This window comes from Poecilia latipinna, unplaced genomic scaffold (assembly GCF_001443285.1).
Source record: "Poecilia latipinna isolate Pla-1442-1.1 unplaced genomic scaffold, P_latipinna-1.0 Scaffold3524, whole genome shotgun sequence".
Lineage (NCBI taxonomy): Eukaryota > Metazoa > Chordata > Actinopteri > Cyprinodontiformes > Poeciliidae > Poecilia > Poecilia latipinna.
In genome coordinates, this window is record NW_015116140.1 from 23,109 (window position 1) to 44,516 (window position 21,408).

The 21,408-nt window shown below is 36.9% G+C and overlaps 2 protein-coding genes and 1 long non-coding RNA gene across 7 annotated transcripts; 1 reads left to right on the forward strand and 2 right to left on the reverse strand.

Moving 5' to 3' along the window:
• Positions 1-3,290: 3,290 nt before the first annotated feature.
• On the reverse strand, positions 3,291-4,602 carry LOC106941164 (uncharacterized). Its single transcript, XR_001423282.1, has 3 exons — positions 4,367-4,602; positions 4,057-4,116; positions 3,291-3,602 (listed from the first exon to the last, which is right to left on the reverse strand). It is a non-coding gene; the product is annotated as an uncharacterized LOC106941164 (long non-coding RNA).
• A 4,048-nt stretch (positions 4,603-8,650) lies between these two features.
• Positions 8,651-15,182, reverse strand: LOC106941161 (sodium-dependent phosphate transport protein 2A-like). 5 transcript variants are annotated; one of them, XM_015024103.1, is made up of 13 exons: positions 15,058-15,182; positions 13,512-13,665; positions 13,268-13,411; positions 13,005-13,116; positions 11,820-12,015; positions 11,002-11,097; positions 10,773-10,824; positions 10,412-10,579; positions 10,133-10,249; positions 9,833-9,957; positions 9,318-9,430; positions 8,928-9,211; positions 8,651-8,856 (listed from the first exon to the last, which is right to left on the reverse strand). In XM_015024103.1, exons 2-13 carry the CDS (start codon positions 13,645-13,647, stop codon positions 8,666-8,668), a joined length of 1,734 nt encoding a protein of 577 aa, XP_014879589.1. In that variant the 5' UTR covers positions 13,648-13,665; positions 15,058-15,182; the 3' UTR covers positions 8,651-8,665. The 5 variants fall into 5 exon arrangements, with proteins under 5 accessions (XP_014879589.1, XP_014879586.1, XP_014879590.1 ...); XM_015024100.1 differs by lacking the exon at positions 15,058-15,182 and adding an exon at positions 14,981-15,040; XM_015024104.1 differs by lacking the exon at positions 15,058-15,182 and adding an exon at positions 14,981-15,001 and having other exon boundaries at positions 10,412-10,504.
• A 1,769-nt stretch (positions 15,183-16,951) lies between these two features.
• LOC106941162 (solute carrier family 22 member 4-like) lies at positions 16,952-21,309 on the forward strand (the record flags this gene model as incomplete). The annotated part of the gene is made up of 6 exons (XM_015024106.1): positions 16,952-17,390; positions 18,260-18,442; positions 19,697-19,800; positions 20,646-20,800; positions 20,884-21,055; positions 21,183-21,309. Coding segments are annotated over exons 1-6 (975 nt in total), but the record flags the coding sequence as incomplete, so codon positions are not given.
• Between the last annotated feature and the right edge of the window lie 99 nt (positions 21,310-21,408).

Consider the following 21,408-nt stretch of genomic DNA (forward strand, 5'->3'; position numbering starts at 1 on the left):
AAAATGGAGATTAACTGGATTAGATTTGACATTTCTGCCTTATTAGATAATAAATGAGCCAATGCAAGTTGTGGTTCTTGCATGAATACTTCCTTCTTCTTTCAGCTGAAGATTTTTAAAAATTTAAATCAAAATGTTTTGATGGTAACATTTAGTAGTCCATCTTAAAGACTCACACCTCCACAAAAACACAAAGGGGGAGAGGAAATCCACTCTCGCCCACTCTAGCCCTTTATGAGAGTGGGCCAGAGTGCAACTCTCACAAAGGGCAAGTGGCAAAAAAATGCATTTCTTTGCATTTTCTCACTTTTATATTAATTGTTTTATCTGATGGTGGAACCTTATATTGAGGACACCCTGGGAAATTGTTTGTGTTATCCTTATAAAATAACAATGTCCATTACTTTTTAATTATGCATTTGTTAGTTGTATGCCAGTAGTGTGAAAAGTCAAGTTTTTTGGCTAAATACCAAAATATACCAATATTGATTTGTATCTAAGCTTGGCAGAGCTTGGAGCTACCAGGAAATACTGCATTTCAATATCATATACACATAAAAATGTGTATGTAAAATAAAAACCTTGTGTTTTGTTTACCAGTGATGGTAGGATGGAACGGGAGATGGACAGATGGATTGGGACTTCTTCTGCAGTAATGCCTGTGCTATTCCTGTTTATTGCAGTAAAGAAAGCTGAGCCAAAAAGCAAAGTTCCTGATTTACTAATTCATCCACATTTTGAGCTTCACCTGTGGCCATCAGCCATGGATCATAACCAAAAGAAAGATCCCAGATACAAGCAGATAAAAGAGTTTCCTCTGCTGAGTGGCTGAACTCAGCCTTAGAGGTACGTTGAGGAGCTACATCATCCAGGGAAAAGTCCACTAGAGCTACTGCTTCACTGTCAGCTAGAATTAAACCCTCCTGTCCATTGATGTGGTTCAGGCATCTAATCAGGATGAACCCTGAGTGTCTCCATCTGGAGCTCTTGTGAACATGTCTCACTGGAAGGAGAACCCAGCAAAGACCCAGAACCTGCTGGAGGGATTCTGTATCCCACCTGACCTGGAGAAGCTTTAGGATCCCCCAGAACGAGGAACATAAATGTGTTTGCATTTACATTCAGGCTGCTCTTCAAAGCCATGCAAAACTAGTTTTTTAAGTTTTATTCTTGAATTATTCTTTGTATATTTTCAACATGTCCGTTATTTGACATCCACAAAGGGGAGCTGCAGCACCCTCAGTACAATTACGTCTTACGGTAAGAATGTATGTAGCAGAATTGAGCCAGGCAAATCTAGCAATATTCTCCAGTAAAAACTTGATTTTGCCTTTTATATGCAAAAATCATGAAGTTTCAATAAAAAATTAGATTTTTTTCAGAATTTGAAAATTTAACATTTGTCTTTCTCAGATTTATTTGGAGGAAACCAAAGTAACTCAGCAATGTCCAAAATGTTCAAAAGCTAAACCATTAAAATAACCTTAGAATATTATTATTTAGAATATTTAGTTTGACCTCATTTTGATTGTTTTCAAGATAAGAGAAAGAAAAACAGGTTTATTTCAAATAAAGAAAAGTATACAAGTCAAATAGCATTTGTTTTACAGTGCAAATCTGGATTTGAAATAATCAAGTAAAAATATGTTTACACAGAAAATTTATAATTTTTTAAAAACAAAAAATGTGTAAGTTAATAATATCAAATTGCTTGCTGTATAAGGACTCCAAAGCAAAATACATGTTCTAAGCTTAAAGCAGCACTTCATGCAGCTTCGACCAGGAAGACGTTGATGCCGTGTTGAGCAGCAGTCATTTTGCTTTGCCTTGGATGTTTGGTTCAGTTCTTCTTGTATCGTTTTTCACTTTAACATCTGCATAGATAATTTTCTCTTCTGCATGATCTAAAAAAAGTAAACATAAAAATTATAATTGATAAATAAATAGATGTTATGTGGAGCAACATTTTTAATATATGTTTTAAAATATTTTATTTACCTCTATTTGGTGGCATTGGTTGTCCTTTTTTACAAAACTTAATTACAGTGAAACCTAAAACCACAAAAAGAACAGCTGTGGCAGCAGCTAACACTGGTAAAATAAAGCTCCTAGGACCTGAACAAGACACGAAAAATAATGTTAGATCAATGATAAATGTATTGATGCCAATTTGGAAGTTTTAAAGAAACTGGTAAGGATTTTTTTTTTTATTATTTTAATTTTGCCTTTGAACTGTTTTCATTTTCTTCTTTGTACAGTTTTTTTTGTGATATAAGACAAGCATGTTTGATGATAATACAAAAAAATAATTGTAAAATCTGATGCTAATATCTTCTATTTACTGATAGAATATGAAAAGTTTAATCGGATTTAAAAGATGTTAGTGAAAACATGGAAAGGAACATCTTTTTACCTTCGCATGCTGTTAAGTGAATTTCTGAATCCTCTCTGCTGACATCGTTCCAGACTTGGCACCTGAGGCCTCCTGTCAGCTGGCCATGTACGCTGATGCAAACATTTGTGACATTACATTTTTCAGCCGTGCAGTTGCTGATGGTCCCTCTGCTGTGTATAAGTGAGTGACCATCTAAAGTCAGAAGGAACTCCACTTCATCTCCATGAGAAGAACATGTGACTGTCTTCTGATCAGGTGAAGAACATTTCTGAGACACTTCTGGCTTCGACAGTGGCTCTGCAAACGCAACATGAAGTCATGAAGAACAAACAAGGATTAAATCATTCAACTTATTTTTTATAATTTTCTTTACCTATGCAGCATTGAAATGTAAATTATTTCTATAATATAAAACTTATTTGATTATATAACCTGTATATTACAATTTTTTTATTAACATTAGTACATACATTAATACATATTGTTTTTTGAATTATCAATGTTCTAATCTGTTAATCTTGTTTTTTTATGTTTATACACATTAACTCTGTTTATTGAATAGACGTGTAAGTTCAGTCTGTCTTGGAACTACGGCTCAGGTTTTAAAGGCTCTCTTAAATGTATGTAAAACTTTGCACTCATAAGATCAGTATCCAAGGTATTTTTAGAGAAAAAAAAGAAGTTATAATAAAATTAAGCAAAACTAAAATGGGTTAATATGGTAGAAATTTATAATTAAAAATCTTAAATAAACTAAATAATTATATATTTTGTAGTAAAATGGATACAAACTATATTCTTGAGCAAATTGTTATTGTACATCACAATAATCACCAACAGGAAAGATGTAAGCACAACATTTCTTTCAGGATAATCATGATGAACCTACTTTGTATTTTTATGTGGACAAGAACGTCCCTGATGCTTTGTCCAGCAGCATCGTATTCTGTAAAGGAGTAATGTCCAGAATGTTTCTTCACGGCGTTTCCCAGACTGAATGTTCCAGGTTGGATTTCCTCAAACTGACTGACGTAGTTCCCCTTGAGTTTCCCATTACTGTATGTTATTAAAAATACGTACTCGCCATCTTTTCTCAATCTAAAATCTGTCATTTCTGTCTTTGAAAGGTGAAAAATAAGTTGCTGTCCTTCTGATCCATAACACTGTTGAGTTCCAGTGGAGTCATAAAATTTGCACTCGATAGATTCTGCAAGAAACAAAGAAAAGCTTCGGGTCAGATTGAAGTACTTTTGAAAATAATTATGTTTCAAATAATAAACATACTTTTCATTAACCCCCATTTAAAATGTCTTTCCCAATTATTCTAATCATATATCTCACATTTTCATTAGCTGCAACTTAAAAATAGTCATAGTCAACAGAAGTAGGACTCAGAAAATATCATCCTGTGAATAACTAATCCGTAAGTGTTTTACTTTACCGAGTTACTGAAATAAATGGACTTCCACTATAATACAAATTTATTGAAAATATTTGGATACATATGGTTAAATTAGAGAAACAAAATTGGAAGCATAATTCCATATGAACATGCAAAATTAAAAGTTTTTATTCTTTATCCAAGAATTATTTTATTTTTTTAAAAATCAATTACCAAATGCTATGCTTACGATATGGTTAAGAACTGGACTGAAAAATACCTTTTGCCAGAGCGGATGCAACAAAAGCAGCAAAAAGTATGAAGACAGCTATCATTGTTCCTGTGAAAAACACATAAATATTTGAAAGTCATCACACATCATCATTCTGAAGAAATTCTCTAAATATGTGCATAAAATAAAAATGAAAGTAGAAGAAGAAGATTAGGCTTCTGTAATTTGACAAAGAAAACCCGGCAATTTGATTATTGATTTTAAATATTTAGCAAAATAAAGTTCAGTGAGACCTCTTCAAATTCTACAGTATGTCTGAGTTTCATTTACATGGATTCTAATTTTTTTAAATGCTTACCAGCCTCACGGGGATTTGATGCTGACCGTTGTGGTTGAGATGGACCTGCAGACAGATGGTTGGCTTTATGTTGTCCTTCCTTTTAAGTGGAGCGATCTGAGTCAAGGAAGCAGAAACACCTTATGGTGTTGAGTGCAACTCTAAGCTACAGGTTAGCTTTATTTTTGGCTGCAGTCAGAGAATGAGTTAAAAGCTAAGATTGTGTGTAGCTTTATGTTATGTTGATCAATACTCATTTTCAGAAAAATGTGGAACACAACACAGAAATAGTGAGAGTATTTAACTTCAGCAGAGCAAAGGTGCACATATTTAATGTCACAAAATGTCCCCATTAGACAGAAACATAAAACAACATGTCTAATGAACAATGACCAGAATAGCCCTTTCTAAGTTGCTACATCACTTCATTCGTTCATAGTATTTTTATATGGATTCGTCTTCCTTCAGTTATAGAAAATCCACATCTCTTGAAACTCAAGCAGTAAATAGATTTTCCCAGCAGATCAAACTGATTTTTGGCCAACAAGTTTTAGCATCCAGGATCTCACAGTGCACTTCTACCAAACTGTGAAACCCAAATCCATGTTGCTGGTAGCACAGATCTGCACCATGCCGTCAGGATACTGGGTTTGCAGCAGGTTGCTTTTTGCCACAACGTATAATCTTAGCTATTTGTAAGCATTTATCACAGAGATACCATACCTGGTCAGGTAAAATCCAGGCCTATGTCCTACACTATCTGGACTCTTAACTATTGAAAATTATGTCTTCCTGGAGGAGTGGACTCTCCTGAAGTCTAAAATTTTACCCTTAAAATGTAAATAATCCATTCTGTTATCCAGGTCAGACACATGAGCAGGAATTAGTACATTAGTTTCATTCAGGTCAGCTCTAACTTGTGCTGGGAAATGGCTTCAAAACCTTCATCCTTCTCCAGACTGACTTATTTTGAGTCCTGTCAGGTTGACCACCACAGCAGGTTGACCACCACAGCAGGTTGACCACCACAGCAGGTTGACCACCACAGCAGGTTGACCACCACAGCAGTTAGCTCTTCACCATAAATCATCTGTTATCTGTTATAAATCATGTAAGTTTATTTAATCTATCAAAAACACTCCTGACATGACAGTGAATGGCTCTAAAAGTAAGCAGACTTTTCCCAACAAGAGTGCAAACTTGTGCATCTTTAAATAATTTTATTCATGTTATCAGTTTAGGTTTTAACGAGTGGTTGTGTATGTATCTGCCCAGTTAAAAACCTTAAATTAATCATGCATTAATGTTTTTGTACTGGAGGTGCTCACTCATAAACATGAGGAACACACAAAGCCCACAAAGAAAACTGCAAGAACAAAGGTGGTGGAAAACATCAGTTCTTCACTCAGACAGGAGAGTTTCCATTTGGGGCTTTGTTTCTTTTCAAAGGTCCCACAAGATGACTGAAACGCAGAGGTGGTGGTTAATATTTCATACTCTGACGAAGGGCTGGACTGTTTCATCACAGCGTAAGGGGGGAAAGTTTCTTCAGATCTGAAACACAGCATATTATGAAACATGGTAGCAGTTCTTTTAAAAACTGATAAAATCACCAGGTTTCTAGACTCCATAACTTTTTGATTATTGTTGCTGATGATGCTATCATATCTTTGTGGGCAAAATTCTCTGAGTAAAAATGAGGAGAGTTCTTAAGACAAGCAGGGGTCCAGTTCAGGACTCACAGGATGTGCTTAGCAGAGGTCACTCCATAAATATGTTGTATCTGCAGTAGAATGACTCACAGATGAACATTTTATTAAATGTGTTTGGATGTTGCTTGTAAAAGTAACTAAATTAGAATAGGTTTATTTGGCTTTCTCCCCAATATTCTCCTACATTACATCAGAGAAAATATATTTTATATACAAATAATTCAAATCTGAACCATTTTATTGTAAAGAAAACTTTCCCAAAACACTAAAAACTCTTCATTGTACCAGGCTGCAGTGCAGAGGGCAGGAAGGAGCAGCTCTGCTGCTTTTACCACAGAGCTGCAGCTGCATTGAGCTGAAGTCACCGTTGGTTAATTGGTACATTTTATTGAAGATGAAAAGATGTTTTTAACTTGTCAAGCACCTTCATCTTTTCACTCATAACTCCAGGAAGTCCAGTGCAGAGTGCAACAAACGTCTTCAGCAATTTATTCAGTTTGTCACTGACTTTGATGCTGCCACCCTGGCATGAAAAGGTTTGCATTAAAGAAAGTTATTAAAACACCAGATATTTATAGATGATTTGGAACACAATTTTAATGTTAAAGGTTTTTAATGTAATGCAACTTTTGCAGTCTTAAATAAATGAAAAAATATTTGTTTTCCAAACTATGTGCAGAGAGATGAACGACTTTTAGACGATTAACTTCATGTTTCCTGTGTCTCTGACTGACAGCATCTCTGAAAGTTCTCACAGGAACAGAAACGAAACACATTTAAACTGAGCGAGAGAGAGGCAGTTAAAAAAACCACAGGTACTTTGGTCACCTCAGCTATCTGTTTGTTACAGGATGTGAAGAGAAAAGCTCGCATTTCAATCACGCAACAAACCAGACTGTTAAGTGTTCGAATCTTCTCGACAATTGTGGATATTTTTACACAGTACCACAACCATAATTTTTCAGTCCTAAATCTAACTTTTAAGAAATCTTTGTGGGTTTTGGTCTTTTTGTGTATATTTATTTAAATGACAGTTGAGCCACACCAAGCGTACCAACATTTAGAGAAAGGTGTTACTTTTGTTAGACTTGTAGTATGAGCACGATACATTGAAGCCAAAAGTTTCCTGAGTAAATAAACTCTTCTTCAACAACCATGTAAATGATGAACTTCATACGCTGTAGTTCTAGAACTGCTGGTCATAAAAGAGCATAATGAGTGAGTGGTTTAAAGTTTAGTGGACCAATTCTGAAAGTCTGTATATTTCTCTGTTAGTTGTTGATTTCTTTGTTCTGTTTTCATCATTGTGTTTTAATATCCAACTACTAGGATTACACCATGTTCCAAATTATTATGCAACTGATATTTTCTCCGATTTTCTTAAACGGTCATTGCAAATGATGGTCAGTATAATTTTCAAGTCATGAACTATTACAGTATAAATCAAATATTACTGAACAAACCTCCCAATGAGAACAATATTTCTTTCAAAAATAAATAACTTAAAATCCACTGTTCCAAATTATTATTGCACAGCATTTTTTCTAAACATTTTATGGATTATAAAGAGCTGCAGTCATTCTTTGAATGTGCAGCATTAAGTGGTCACATTTAATAAAATCAAAAGCCATTTCAATCAAAAACATCTTAACAGACAGAGTTACATGTTAACGTAGGACCCTTCTTTATATCACCTGCACAATTCTTGCATCCATTGAACTTGTGAGTTTGTGGATAATCTCTGCATCCGTCTGGACCATCCAGGGTTGCACAGCAGTCATCAGTGAACAAGTCTGTTTGAAAAGTAATCTTCATGTACGGCTGGGTCCACTGTGACCGTTTCTGTTTGTGAGCCTGGTCAGGATTGGCCGAATAGTCGGTTCATGCACAGCAAGCCTCTGGAGGATCCTCCACCTTCAGGTTTCACCAGCAGCTTTAAATAACTGTTTGCTGCTTCGTAAGGACATTTCAACAGCTGCTCTCTTCATCCGATGAATTTGTCTAACAGAAACCTTCCTCATTGTGCCTTTATCTGCACAAACCCATCTTTGTTCTGAATCAGCCACAAATCTCTTCACAGTACAATAAAGCTTCAGTTTTCGTTAAATATCTAATGTTTTCATGCCTTGTCATATGGCGCGACACTATCTGATGATTTTCATCAGAAGAGAGATTCGCTCTCTTTCCAATATCACTTGAAACCTGTGGCCTGCTTAGTAATGTGGAACATCCTTGCTAAGTAGATTTATTTTATTTGAGCTCACCAAACTAATCAACCCAGGTCTCTGAAATTAATTATAGTGATTTAAAGAGTGTGGCTGCACAGTGGTGCAGTTGGTAGAGCTGTTGCCCTGCAGCAAGAAGGTTCTGGGTTCAATTCCCAGCCTGAGAATGGTGGGTTCTCTCTCAGCAGCTCTCCCACAGTCCAAACACATGACTGGTGTACATGGTTGTTTGTCCTGCAACAGACCAATGACCTGTCCAGGGTGACCCTGCCCTTCATCCAGAACATTGGCTGGAGAGGCACCAGCAACCCTCCTGACCCCACCAAGGGAAAAGGGTGTATAGAAAATGGATGAATTCAAAGAGACCTGACACACAACACCATCTACAAATTTAATAGCACAACAAAAAAGTTAATCTTTATGACACTTAAATCCAGTCTGCATAATAATTTGGAACACAGTGTATATTGTTTTCTTTGGTTTATTTGGCCTTCATCAGTCTCTGGTGATTCCTTGCTCTCCTTCCATTCTCCTCTTGCAGTGGCGTCTGGCCCGTCGTTTCTCCTTAGACAGTCTAGAACACCATATTATCATCAGCAAATAGAAAAATGTAATTGTGTCAGGTACTATTAGGGGGATATCTACCTCTGGTTTGTCTACACCAAAGAGTCACCCTGGTAATGAGGTCATCCATTGGCTGCAGTGAAGTGAGCCAAACAGGAAGAAAGTTCCAGTTCTGCAGTTTTGGCGGCAAAAACTCAGGTCTCCGTGATTGGAGGAAGTTTATCGTTGCTACAGATATAATCAATATTATGACTGGTACACCAATTCCAGTCAACACCTTCCAGCCAGCCATGGAGAGAACAAACACCACCAAAGGGAACAGCAGGAAAAACAGGACGAGGTAGAGGACAGCAAACCAGCGGTACCTATGAAGGTTTCATTTGTTTAGCATTTCTTTTAGTTATTTGTAATAAAACCATGTGTTGGTTTTTGGTTTGCCTTTAATGAAATATAAGATATTTAAAAGTATACCTGGCAGCGCACTTTCCGAGTGCAGAGGCCATTCGTATGGGTAAACGAGTGGCTGGTATCGGATACCAAAGGAGGATACCAAAGAGGTTAAAGAAAAAGTGGCATAAGGCAACCTAAAAGAAAGCATAGAATAGAATAGAATAGAATAGAATAGAATAGAATAGAATAGAATAGAATAGAATAGAATAGAATAGAATAGAATTTTAATGATTGTTCAGATTGACTTTGTTCCAATACATTAGATTCAATTGTGCAATGCAGAGTTTATACTTATTAATTTTCAACTATTATCCATAGTTGAGATTCTTCGTTATCAGCACAATGATATTTGACTAGCCAACTAGCTTAAACTATACATAAAACATGTATACAGTGTCACAATAATACTAAGAATGGAAAGAACAAAACAAAAACTTTAAAAAACAGAAAAGCAACATTCCTGTTCTAAAACATGAAAATCATTTCTGAAAGATGAAACCTGGCTGAATGGAGACAAAAACAGATTTTTTTTTTACCTGTGTGGCAGCAGCTAACTTTTCTGCACGACTAGCCAGGGCTGCTAACAGAGCTGTACCTGTGGTTCCAAGGTTGGAGCCCAGGGTCAAAGGGTAAACCCTTTCCAGACTAATCACACCAACCCCTGTCAAACCACAGTGCAATATTTAACACCATATTTCATAAAATCTTTAACCAACTAAAATATAATCACCAACAAACACACAGCATTCCACAAAGCTACTGTCAGTTTGTCATGATTGAAGGATGATTGTATATTTTGATGGATGAGAACGTTAAAAAAACTTTTTTTTTTGTACCTACGAGTGGTGTAAGGGCAGATGTGAAGACAGAACTACTCTGAACCAAAAATGTCATGCCAGCCCCAGCTAACAGAGCCAGATAACCTGTCACCCAGGTGAAAGGGGGGGGGGAATCTGAAAAGCAAGACAGCACAAAATAAGAGAAAGAAATCAGAAATGTTCACTTTTATCTCTGTCATAACATGTTTGATTGAGCTCTCATACTTTTCACAAAACTATTTTAATAAGTTCTGTGTGTAATGACTCATTGATTAGCAACAAACCTTGGTGGTTTACCTGTGTTAATGATTTTGTTTATAACATTTGACACTTGGCCCTTTAGCATGGAGTTCAACAGTTTGACCAGCAGCATGAGGCAGCCGCAGAGGACTAACAAGGAGCAGACGAGCAGGATGAGACCGATGGCCAAGTCTGACAGAGAGGAGTTCGCAAACAGATGCTTACCTGACAGAGAGACGGAGACATGGGATTTAAAGCTGTACACAGTTACAAGATGTAAAGATATTTTCTAAGAAATCTTTGTAAAAGTTAAAAAAAAACAATCCTCTCCATTGTTTCTTTTGTAGTACAGGTTCATGCCTGATTGTTTCATGAAAAATTATGAAAAACACTGAAACTCATATTTGTGCAGACGTACATTTATATTTTTTTTCTGAAAGACTCTGTGCTCCCCACAATGTTTGGTTCTCCTGTTAACAATAACAGAGTTAGGCAAGTAATAATGGGACAAAAAATACAACGTTCAGTTCTGGCACAGTATTAAAACAATATTATCATAAGCTTTTACATATTTATGGACAAACAAAGAAACTTATTGTAAAAGATTTGACCAAACAAGACAGAAGACCAGAAAGTTGACTCTCTACCTTCATAACAGCAGATTTACACCAATGCTTCACCAGACTCTTGTTCATCTGAACTTGGTCCTCTGTGGCCAATGCTGTAAGCACTGATTTGTCCAACTAAATCAAAGAAAATAACATTGTGTTTTAGCTACGGCTAGGACTTTCAGGGTAGAGAATAACTAAGGTACAGATTTTTGCATCTAATCACAGTGTGTAATGTAAACCCCTGAGTAAATGCCAGAAGTCCCGGTGAAGTTCATAATTACGCTGATGAACTAAACTAAATCACGTTTTGCTCTGTTCATCTAAAGCATAGCACAACATAAATTTCATTGAGTGTTCTAAATAACAAGCAGATAATGGTTTTGTCTGAAGAAAAAAGTATTTTTCTTCTGTTTAAACCAGCATTCAAACTAAACTTGGTGTAAAGTGTATCAGAGAAAAAAGAAACATGGTGAGAAATTAGTTTCCACTCTGACCAGTTTCTTTCTGTTCAGCCTGAAGCATCAGATGGACATTATGTCTCTATTGTTGGGACATGTTTGTACTGCAGCACAAAGCATCAAGGCTTTGTGCTGCAAAGCACAAAGTCCCACAGCTGCTGAATGATTATGCAGAATCAGTTTAAAAGGTAAGCCTTTCTCTCCAGGAAAATGCTAAATCTCCTAGTGAGTGATGTTTTAAAAGGACACTTTTTTCACTTTGTGAGAATGCTCAGGCTTCATTTTGTTGCCAAGACATATTTGAAGTTGCAGAGCAGCAGGATTATGTAGAAATAAAAGAGAGAGTGAGTCACGTTATTAAACATGGCGGAAAGGAATGTGACTTTCTCACATTACCTGGATTACCAATTTAGTCAGCGGCTTCGTGAGAACTTTCAGAAGTTCAGGTGGTTTATCTCTGCTGCTCAGCCGAAGAGTGTTGACTACAGCCTGTGACATGTGTCTCAACACTCCAGTAGCAACGTCCAGAGGGAGAAGCAGCAGAACTGACAACCAGTTAAAGCAGTCATGAACTGTTGCTCCAGCAAATGCCCTGCAAATAAGGATAATGTCAGCATTTGACATAAACAAATCTAAATAAATCAAAAAACATGGGCCTTGAGGACTGGAATGGAGGGTCATAATACAGCTGCTGAGTGATTTCAGTAAAACATCAGCTAACTTCCTGTCCAATAATCTGGACGACATCCAGAACACAAGAATATACAGAAACAGCTTACAGGAAGGTAACACAATGTGTTTTCCATCTATCGAGCCTTTTGTCCTATTTTAAACTCTGGAAACTCGGAAACAATGAGAGTAGATAAGTTTTTATCATTTAGGGTTCATTATCACACACCTGGAAGAGATTAACGGGGTTATCAAAGCAGGACAATAGAATTGATCTAGGGTGATAATTATTTTATGGACCCAAAAGAGACATCCACTTCGAAAATTTTAACTGTTTGAAAACAATGCCTTGGTTTAAGCCAATTTAATTATATGTATGAACTGACCATGTAGCAATGACATTTGTATGCTCTATTAGTGCCACCAAGTGGTGACATTATAATCCAAATGAATGAGACAGCAAGGAAAATTTTAAAGTTCACTTTAATTTCCAAACCATCAGGATAACTTAGTGAGACATTATTGCTGTGATTTTGGGTGGCAGTTGCTTTGACTCTGTTTCAGTAGAACAAACATTTTCCAAAATAGTTCTGCAGTTGGTTGGTATGTTATCAGCTATCAGGAAAGGTAAAGCTGTTGCTGATTGTTATTTTCCTCATGTTTACTTCCGTTGCTAATGAAGCTTGGCTGTAATAAAATCAGTGTTTTTCTTTGTGTCGGCTGCTGTGACACGTTTTTCCCTGAACAAACATTCTTCCAACTGCATTCCATTTCTATAGCCTCCATTATGGTTCTAGTTGAGCAGTCAGTTTAAATGTTTTTCTATCTTCACTCAACGGCTGTTTGAAAACTTGTTTGTCTGCCGCTGTGAATTATGGGTAATTTTGTTATGTTACTGAAAACACACAGTACCTTTCAAACTCGTCCCTGTCTCCAGCGTGCATTAAAGCAACAATAGTGTTGGTGACTGATGTTCCGATGTTGGCTCCCATGATAATGGGAATGGCTGACTGTACATCCATCACTGAAGAGACATTTAGACCAGAATGAATGGTGTAAACTGACATAAACACTCTAATGCTGACATGTGGTGACTATTTTCAGAGTTTTGCTAAGTGCTGCTGTTTCTGTAGATAGCTACTTGCTAATATTAGTAAAGTAATATTCTTACTCACAACCAGAGGACACAAAGCTGACTGTGATGGAGGTTGATGTGGAAGAGCTCTGGACTAAGACTGTCACCAGAATCCCCACCATCACGCCAGCCACTGGGTTAGACAGGACAATATTTTTCTGGAAGATTTCCCCAGCTGTCCTGCCTGTAAGCAGACATTAATGGCAAACAGAAGAAAACTTTCCATTTTTAAAAATCAATTCCTTTTCTGTCCTCTAGTAAATGAAGCCATGTGCTTAACTTACCTCCTGCGAGTTGGAAGGCAGAGCTCAAAATGTCAAGTGAGCAAATAAAGATGTAGAGCAGCAGAAAGAGGAGGGGGATTTTTAGGAGAGTAAGTGCAGTTTTTTTCACTCGGGGTAGTCGTGACTGAGTCTCCATGGTCTGAACCTTCAGGAACTGTAAAATTACAAACTTTGTAGTGAATCCTAAGCAGACCACACAGGTTCTGTTCATAGTGTCAAACTATTTCTGAAACCAAGAATAAGGAGGGAAAGAGGAAAAGCCTGATGCCTTGTTTATTGTGGTAATTCAACAGGGACTCAGCATGTCTCTGCACTACTGCAATGCAGAGTTCAATAACAGCAAACAGACTAAAACAGGCTAATGCAGAGCTGGGAGCAAACAAGATTCACACCTACATGGCAGCCACACAAAGGGACTAAAAATTAGTGGTAATCAGCATCAGATTATCAGATTATATGGAAATTGATGTGACATGTTACTGTATACATATGATCTCCTTATATATGTCACCAAAATATTAGTAGCGCGATATTATCCGATATATATAATAAATACGCCTTAAAATAAAGCTAAGAAAATTCGTGTTTCGTACATAAATACTCCCCGGATACAAATCTATAAGCAGTTTGGTTTCTGTTAGTTCTGTCATGATGCGAGAAAGAGCGAATTTCTCTTATATTGGTCAATCATTTTATTTTACATAATTGCCGCTGTAGGAGCCGCAGAACCCCTTCTCAAACTGTGCCGCAGTCAGAGAAAACATTCTATATTTTCATGTAAATGTACAGTAAAAACACAACGAAACTCTTCCATTTTCACCAGAAATTGTTGTCGTTTAAACAGGGCCATAGTTTGGTGACTGTTATAAACATCGCGACCTACGAACAAAAGAGGAAATTGGTTCAGTTTTTGTCGCTTGTTTAACTTTTATAAATTGCAGCGGCTGCAGTGCGCCACAGTAGAGGTACAATAACGCTGATAAACAGGTGAAGAATAAAACCAGACAAAGCCACATCTATTCTGCTTTTTTCTCGCTCCGTGTTGTCGGCTTACCCTACGCGCTGATCCGTTGCCATGGCGATCGACAGACAACAGACCAACGAGCTGACAGAGCAGAGATACGTTCAAGTCCGTCGGAGAGAATCACCACCAAAAAATAAACGTTTCCCACACAAAAAATTACGTGAAAATACCAAAAGAGAACATTCAGCCCGTTACATTATGTAGTCAGGCTTGACGTTCATATTGCTATTATTTCGTTTGAACACAGCAGTTGTTGATTAGCTGTGTAAAAACACCTGCTCTGCTAATAAGTTAGTGTGTGGGTCGCCTTATTTTAGTGCTACGACGGAACCAAAACACACCGAACTGCACAGCACGTGTTAAGGAGGTCAGTAACAAGCTAGTAGCAGTTAGACTATCTTAACTGACCCACTGCTAACTTTCTCAATGTTTTTTTAAATAAAACTTTATAAATGTGAAACATTTGGTCCTTGTTATCTATAGCTGTCATAATGTTGAATTAACAGCAAAACAATTGGGTACTTTTTTCAGATTCTTTGCGTGATTGTTGCATTCCTCCGATCACCGATATTCCCGACTCAGTGACAAGTCACGTAATGTCCAATCCGGTAAAAATATATCCATCGATATACATCAATGCTGCCGCTTTGCCCTCTGTCTTGCAGTTTCTCTCATGTTTCCTGATACTCAGAAGTAGGTACCCGGTTACACTGAGTTGCATTCAATGTTGCCAGAAAAAAAAAGAGCTTCATGCTCTCAATGTCCGATTTGCCATAACTATTTTTTTAATACATAGTCGCCCGCTGGCGTGGCAGCAAGGGTGGCCAGGCTCTCAGTTATGGTGGCAGCTGCCACCCATGTTGATCCGCCCCTGTTTACCAACATACACTTGTTCTACTAAGAACCTCAGCATCACTAGTGTTTAAAAATATAGATTTTGTGAAGTGTGTGAGATGGGGCCTAGGTTAAATGGCCAAGTTTAAAATCAATCACTGATTATTGGCTATTATTTGTTGTGATGTATTTGAGAACAAACTCAGCTCAAACACAAAGATTACAGATAGCACCATATTGTAGCTATTGTAACACATCAATTAAACTATCAAGATGAGTCATAACTAAACTTCCTAATTAAATCATAAATGTACAATGTCTTTTTTTATTATTTCAGCTCTGCTGAACACATGAAATAAAATTTAATAGTATTGTCATTGATGACTGCTAAAGTTTTAGGTCAATAGTCTGTCTTACAATTTAACCATTTCAGCAGCAGAAACAGCAAAATTATACCTGTCAGGGAAAACATGGACTAAATTTGCTTTGCATTGCCCCCACATGGTGACAATGACGTAGAATGACTCAATTAAATATTGAATTCTTGATTAATATGGGTTGTTGCTATGTTGTTGTACAGTGTTTTAAGATACTGTACAATCTTTAACTTTGAGCCTCTGCCCTCTCCAAAGCCCTGCCAGAGTTCTTGTTTTGCTGTCATTATTTGAGTATTTGTTGTGATGATTAATAATCAATCAATCAATCAATCAAGTTTGAGTAATAAGACATACCAGAACATCACAAAAAGTTCTGAAACACTTCTCCATCAAGCAATTATCCCCCAACAAATCAAAAATGAAAGGTTTTTTTAAAAGCTGTACCTTGTTTGTGTAATTTTAATGACTCAAAGGAATGTTTGAAATTCTTGAAATTATTCTGCAAATTGAATGTGGTAATTTTTATTGACTTAATATGATTTGTAATTAAACATCCAGTTGCATATCAGAGCAAAAACTGAGCAGTGAAGTTGAGGGAATTACTACAGGTGTAGTAATGTAGCACTTTATGGTGTCAAGGCCCGAATCTGGAAACTGATACAAGAAAGGTTTTGTCTTAAACTCTGGTGACAATCATTCAGAATCAGAATAAGTCGGAACCTGGATTAATAAGCTCTTGTCAATAATTAATATTAGAATTCTATAATGTGTGTCTATCAATGATGTAAGGAAATGTGAAAAGATGCAAGGGTGTGAATACTTTGCAGTCATACTAAAGTTGTTTCCTCTGTTAGAGAGCTCTGTCAGTGTGATAATGTAACTTTCAGGAAAATTTGTCAAAAGTCAAACATGAGACAGTCGACATTTCAAATTGATTTTAATACATATCTTACATGCCAGAGCCAACTTTTTTCTATTTGCTGGAATCTTGGTTTCAGAGCCAGACCTGGTAACAGATCCGCCCATACGCTTCTCTTCCTGTCTGCTTCCAGTGCTCTGCGTGACTCTTACCTGGATGTTTTCCACCAGTCTTAACTGCAGGTTTTCCAATCGATGTTTTAGGCACTGCCCACTAAGCATGTCTGCGTCACGTGTTCCCAGATCAGAATTGTCTTTCTCGTTCTAATCGAGACAAAAGGTCTAATCCCTCTCCTCAAAGGCTTACAGCTTCTTACCATGGATCCTTGCTTGAACTGGTACAACTAGCTATTCATGATTTTACAAGAGCTTGCATGTTCAGTTACAAGGTAGTTCAATTGAACTTCCACACTATTCATGACATGCACAATTTTTACCTGTCGCCACTTGATTATGTAGCATTTAGCCTTTGTGGTGAGAACAGACTGGCAGATGGCTCAGGAAAAGAATCAGTTAAGAATGAAAGATTATGAGGAGATTGTTGCTTTTTTGGATCAGTGGGGATGTTTTCAAAAAGCCGTCTTTTTTTTGCTCTGTGCGAGTATTATCCCCAATGGATTCGGTGCTTTCAATCTTGTTTTTCTGACTGATGTACCAGATCACCACTGTTTCGTACCGGACCTCAATTTCTCAGAGGAGTGGAGGAAAAGCATTATACCAAAAACAGTAAGTCACCTCATCCAGGTTCCTAGAATACACAATATTTAATTTTATTGCAGTAATTTGCCTCCCATGAAGGAAAGTGTACAGTTGCTGTAACAAAAAATGTTTGTTCCTTTACAAGTTTCTTGTGTTTTGTGTTGTTTAAAGGTTAAAATAACATTTTAAGGCTTCATTTCTATAGCAAACCGCAAAGAGAGCCAATATCCATTAATGGTAAAGTGGGGAAATCTTCTTAAAAGGGGCGGCCATACCAAAATTACTCAGAGTTTATTGTCAACTCATTAAGGTCACAAAAGCATTCAAGACGACATCTGAAACACTGCAGAACTCAGCATTAAGAAATATGCTTAGGGAATTCATGAGAAGCAGTTCCAACGGCAAATGGCCTCAGGGTGGAAAAATGTCTTCAGGAAGTCACATTCAGGTCCACATCATTTCTGCTCACAAGTACAACGTGAATTTAAAAAATGTATGTCAAACCCAACTAATTTTTCAGTTACATACTGGCATAGAGTGTAGTTTGGATAGCTGTTTTCATTACCAGTTAAAAGTATTATTGTAAACATGCTTCAAATTATTTCTGAGGTGCTAGTCTTTGTCTGATATAAAATTTATTTTTCATAATTTGGCACACTTACGTGCAACAAAAACAGAAGACATTGGTGGTGATGGAGTCTACAAGTTTTAATTACAGTAGTAATAAAACCTGCTTATTTTACTTTGTTTTTGTCTGTGGATAAGCAAGACTTTTTACACATCGTGTAGTTGATCTGTGTTTTTAAGGTTATTTTAAAGTTCTGTTTAAGTTTTTAAAGGTAATTTAAAGTGACAACTCTGGATGTCTGGCATATGTTGCTCTCTTTGTTCCTAAGGTGCTGAATGGAAAACAAGAACTAAGCAGATGCAGCAGATACAGACTTGATGTCGTCCAGAATCTCTCTGATCGAGGATTTATTCCTGGCAGAGACGTCAACCTCACCGACCTGGAGGAGGAGCGATGTGTGGACGGCTGGAGCTACAGCACAGACGTTTACCTCTCCACTGTAGTGACAGAGGTGAATGCAATTTTTTTTCTGGTTTTTGTCTTACCTACTTGTTCCCTGATGAATCTGAACTTCAGACAGAGCTTACCTTTGCATCCTGTCTTTTTTGTTTGTCATGCTGTGTTCTGTAACATGAAACATGTTTAAATATCTGGCCGTACTGGGCCCTTCAGTTCTCTCAGCTTCAGATCAGCAATCTGTTATCACAAGCATAGTCTTTAATCTCAGTATTTATGGAAAGATAGCAATATTCAACCTCAAAATCTACTTTCAAACTGAAGGAGATACAAAATATTGTTCATGAGATGTTCCTTGCCTTTCTTATAGTGTGCTCAAGCAGAGATTGCGTAAATAGAAAAGAAAGCCACAGGAATATTTCATAAGTCCTGACAAAGCAGGAAGGCATATCGAGTTCTTTACTGGGTTATTGAAATTATTTATCTCTCACTGACAGGACAGCTGCAGGTCAAATGCTGCTTGTAACAATCTAAGATGTTAGAAAACTTAGTAAATCTTCAATGTTATTCCATTGTATTACTGCCAGGCTGCCCCAGGGCAGCTGTGGCTACAGTCCAGGAGCTTCATCAGGTGTGAATGTGTGCTTGACAGGAAATTACTGATTTGATGTCGAACATCTTTGAGTGTCAAAATAAAATGCTATGTCATTTCATTTATTCCCTTCTTGAGAATTAAAAGGAAAACTACATAACTAAGTTCTTTTTCATAATCACAGGCAAGAGTTTAACTGGTGTTGACCAATCAGATATTAGCTTAAATATGAAAGAAAACCTTCAAAATTGATCTTAGCAAAGCAACTTTTGTGCATCAGGCTGAGGAGATGACCTCTCTCTCTCTCTCTCTCTCTCTCTCTCTCTCTTTCACCTGTTTATGATGACGACTGGGAAGCTGTGCAAACACAAAGAGTTAGGAACGCACTTTACCTGATGGTTTTACAAAGTTCACTCTTTTTTAGGTAGAATGTTTCATAGTATGTAGCATAATGATAATAATGATGTTTCCTAGTATTTCTAAAATAAATTCTTCTTGTCTTCTTGTGAAGCATTGTTTGTAAATCTGAGTGAACTTTAATGCTTCACTAGAACCTCATTACGAAACGAGCAGCAGGGAAAACAGACGTGAATATCATGGGCAGCTGTCACCACTTACAACAGAGCCAAAGAAATGGGAAGAAATATGTGAAGCTGTACTGAGCAGAGATTATACCATTTGTTCAATGTGGGGTTTTAAATAAATTACATCTTTCAGTTTGACTTGGTGTGCAGTGACCAGTGGGCGCAGCCGTTTACCACTTCAGTTTTCTTTATTGGAGTTCTTGTTGGATCCTTCTTCTCGGGGCAGCTGTCAGACAGGTAGAGCAACTTTTACTTTTAACTTAAAGCAGATTTGCACATCCAGTTTAGTGATTGTTTCTGAAATATGTTTTAAAAGCTTGTTTTAATCTTCCCAGTTTCTGAGGTTTCTGACTCTGACACCTAAAACAGTTCAGTGGGTTTAATTACAGTATCTGTCAAAATATTCATACTTCCTTTTCACATTTTGTCAGATGAAACCCATAAGCACATCATTTTGTTTTCTTGGGATTTTATGTGGTTAGACTAATACAAAATTGTGCATACATATTTCACAACAAAAGTAAAAATTATAATTTGTTTTAAAAGTGTGGCATGTGTCTTTATCTACTTTAGGAGCAGATAAGCAATGAGAGTTGGTAGATATGAGGCTAAATACAGAGACGGGTGGAAACTAAGTACTTTTATTCAGTGGCAGTAAGAATTTGGGGGAAAAATTTAATTCCAGGAATAGTTTTGCTGTAATGTATTTATTACTTTTAGTTGAGTAATATAACTATGAAGTGGCATTACTCTTATTTAACAAAAAATCTGCACAATTTACTTTACTAGAATAAAACTATTTTAACCAAAAATGTAACAGATAAAGACACTCAGGTGCATTTTATTCTTGTTTATTCACAAGCTTCATTTTCCGATGTTAATTTTTATCTGCTGAGATATTTGAAGGTCAAAAAGATTCAGTAAACATAATTATCACAGAAGTATTCTGTTCTAAAAGATGTAGAAATCACCTACTGTGTTAAAGATGCTTTATGATGAAAAAATTATTTGAAAAGTGTTTATTCTGCCTTAATTTTTGTTTTAGGACCTAAAATAGAGAATTTCTTTCCTTCTTTCTCCAGATATGGACGGAAACCTATTCTATTTGCAACGATGGCTGCACAAACAATATTTACCTTTGCTCAAGTCTTTTCTACCTCATGGACCATGTTTGTCATTCTCCTCTTCTTCAATGGACTGGGACAAATATCCAACTTTGTTGCAGCTTTAGTTCTTGGTACAGAATATGATTTTAACACATAAACAATTCTCTATATATTATATCATGTTCCAAATAGTTTTCCTGTTTTCGTTTTGTAGGTGCTGAGGTTTTGACTGGTAACGTACGTATCCTTTATTCGTCTATGGGCACATGCTTAGGCTTTGCTGTTGGATACATTCTGCTTTCTGTCGTCGCTTACTTTTTGAGGGACTGGAAATCTCTCCTCATGGCTCTCTCTCTCCCTTGTCTGGCCTACATCCCCCTCTGGTGGTAGGTTACAAGAAAACTCCTTAAAATTGAATTTATAACAAGTTACTTGAAAATCTTGAAAACCATATTGCATTTTAGTGAAATTATCCCATCTAATCCTGTTTGTGGATTGCTTCATTTTGAGCAGGCTTCTCCCAGAGTCTCCTCGGTGGCTTCTCTCTCGAGGCAGAGTAAAGGAAGCCGAGGCTGTAATCAGAAAAGCTGCTCGATGGAACAAAGTTCAAGCTCCAACAGTCATCTTTGAAACTTACAGTGTAAGTTGCCCTTCAAACTCTAAAACAGGGGTGTCAAACTCAATTTCACCGAGGGCCACTTCAGCATATTGGCCCCCCTCAACGGGTCACATTGACAGT

Bases quoted from the DNA above. Each gene is read 5' to 3' on its own strand.
- LOC106941161 (XM_015024100.1), bottom strand. From the start codon at position 15,025: ATGACAGCTATAGATAACAAGGACCAAATGTTTCACATTTATAAA. The intron at 13,666-14,980 runs GTTTTATTTAAA...GTAATTTTACAG, and splicing joins AAATGTTTCACATTTATAAA to TTCCTGAAGGTTCAGACCAT. The intron at 10,580-10,772 runs GTACGTCTGCAC...TCTCTCTGTCAG, and splicing joins TTCAGAAAAAAAATATAAAT to GTAAGCATCTGTTTGCGAAC.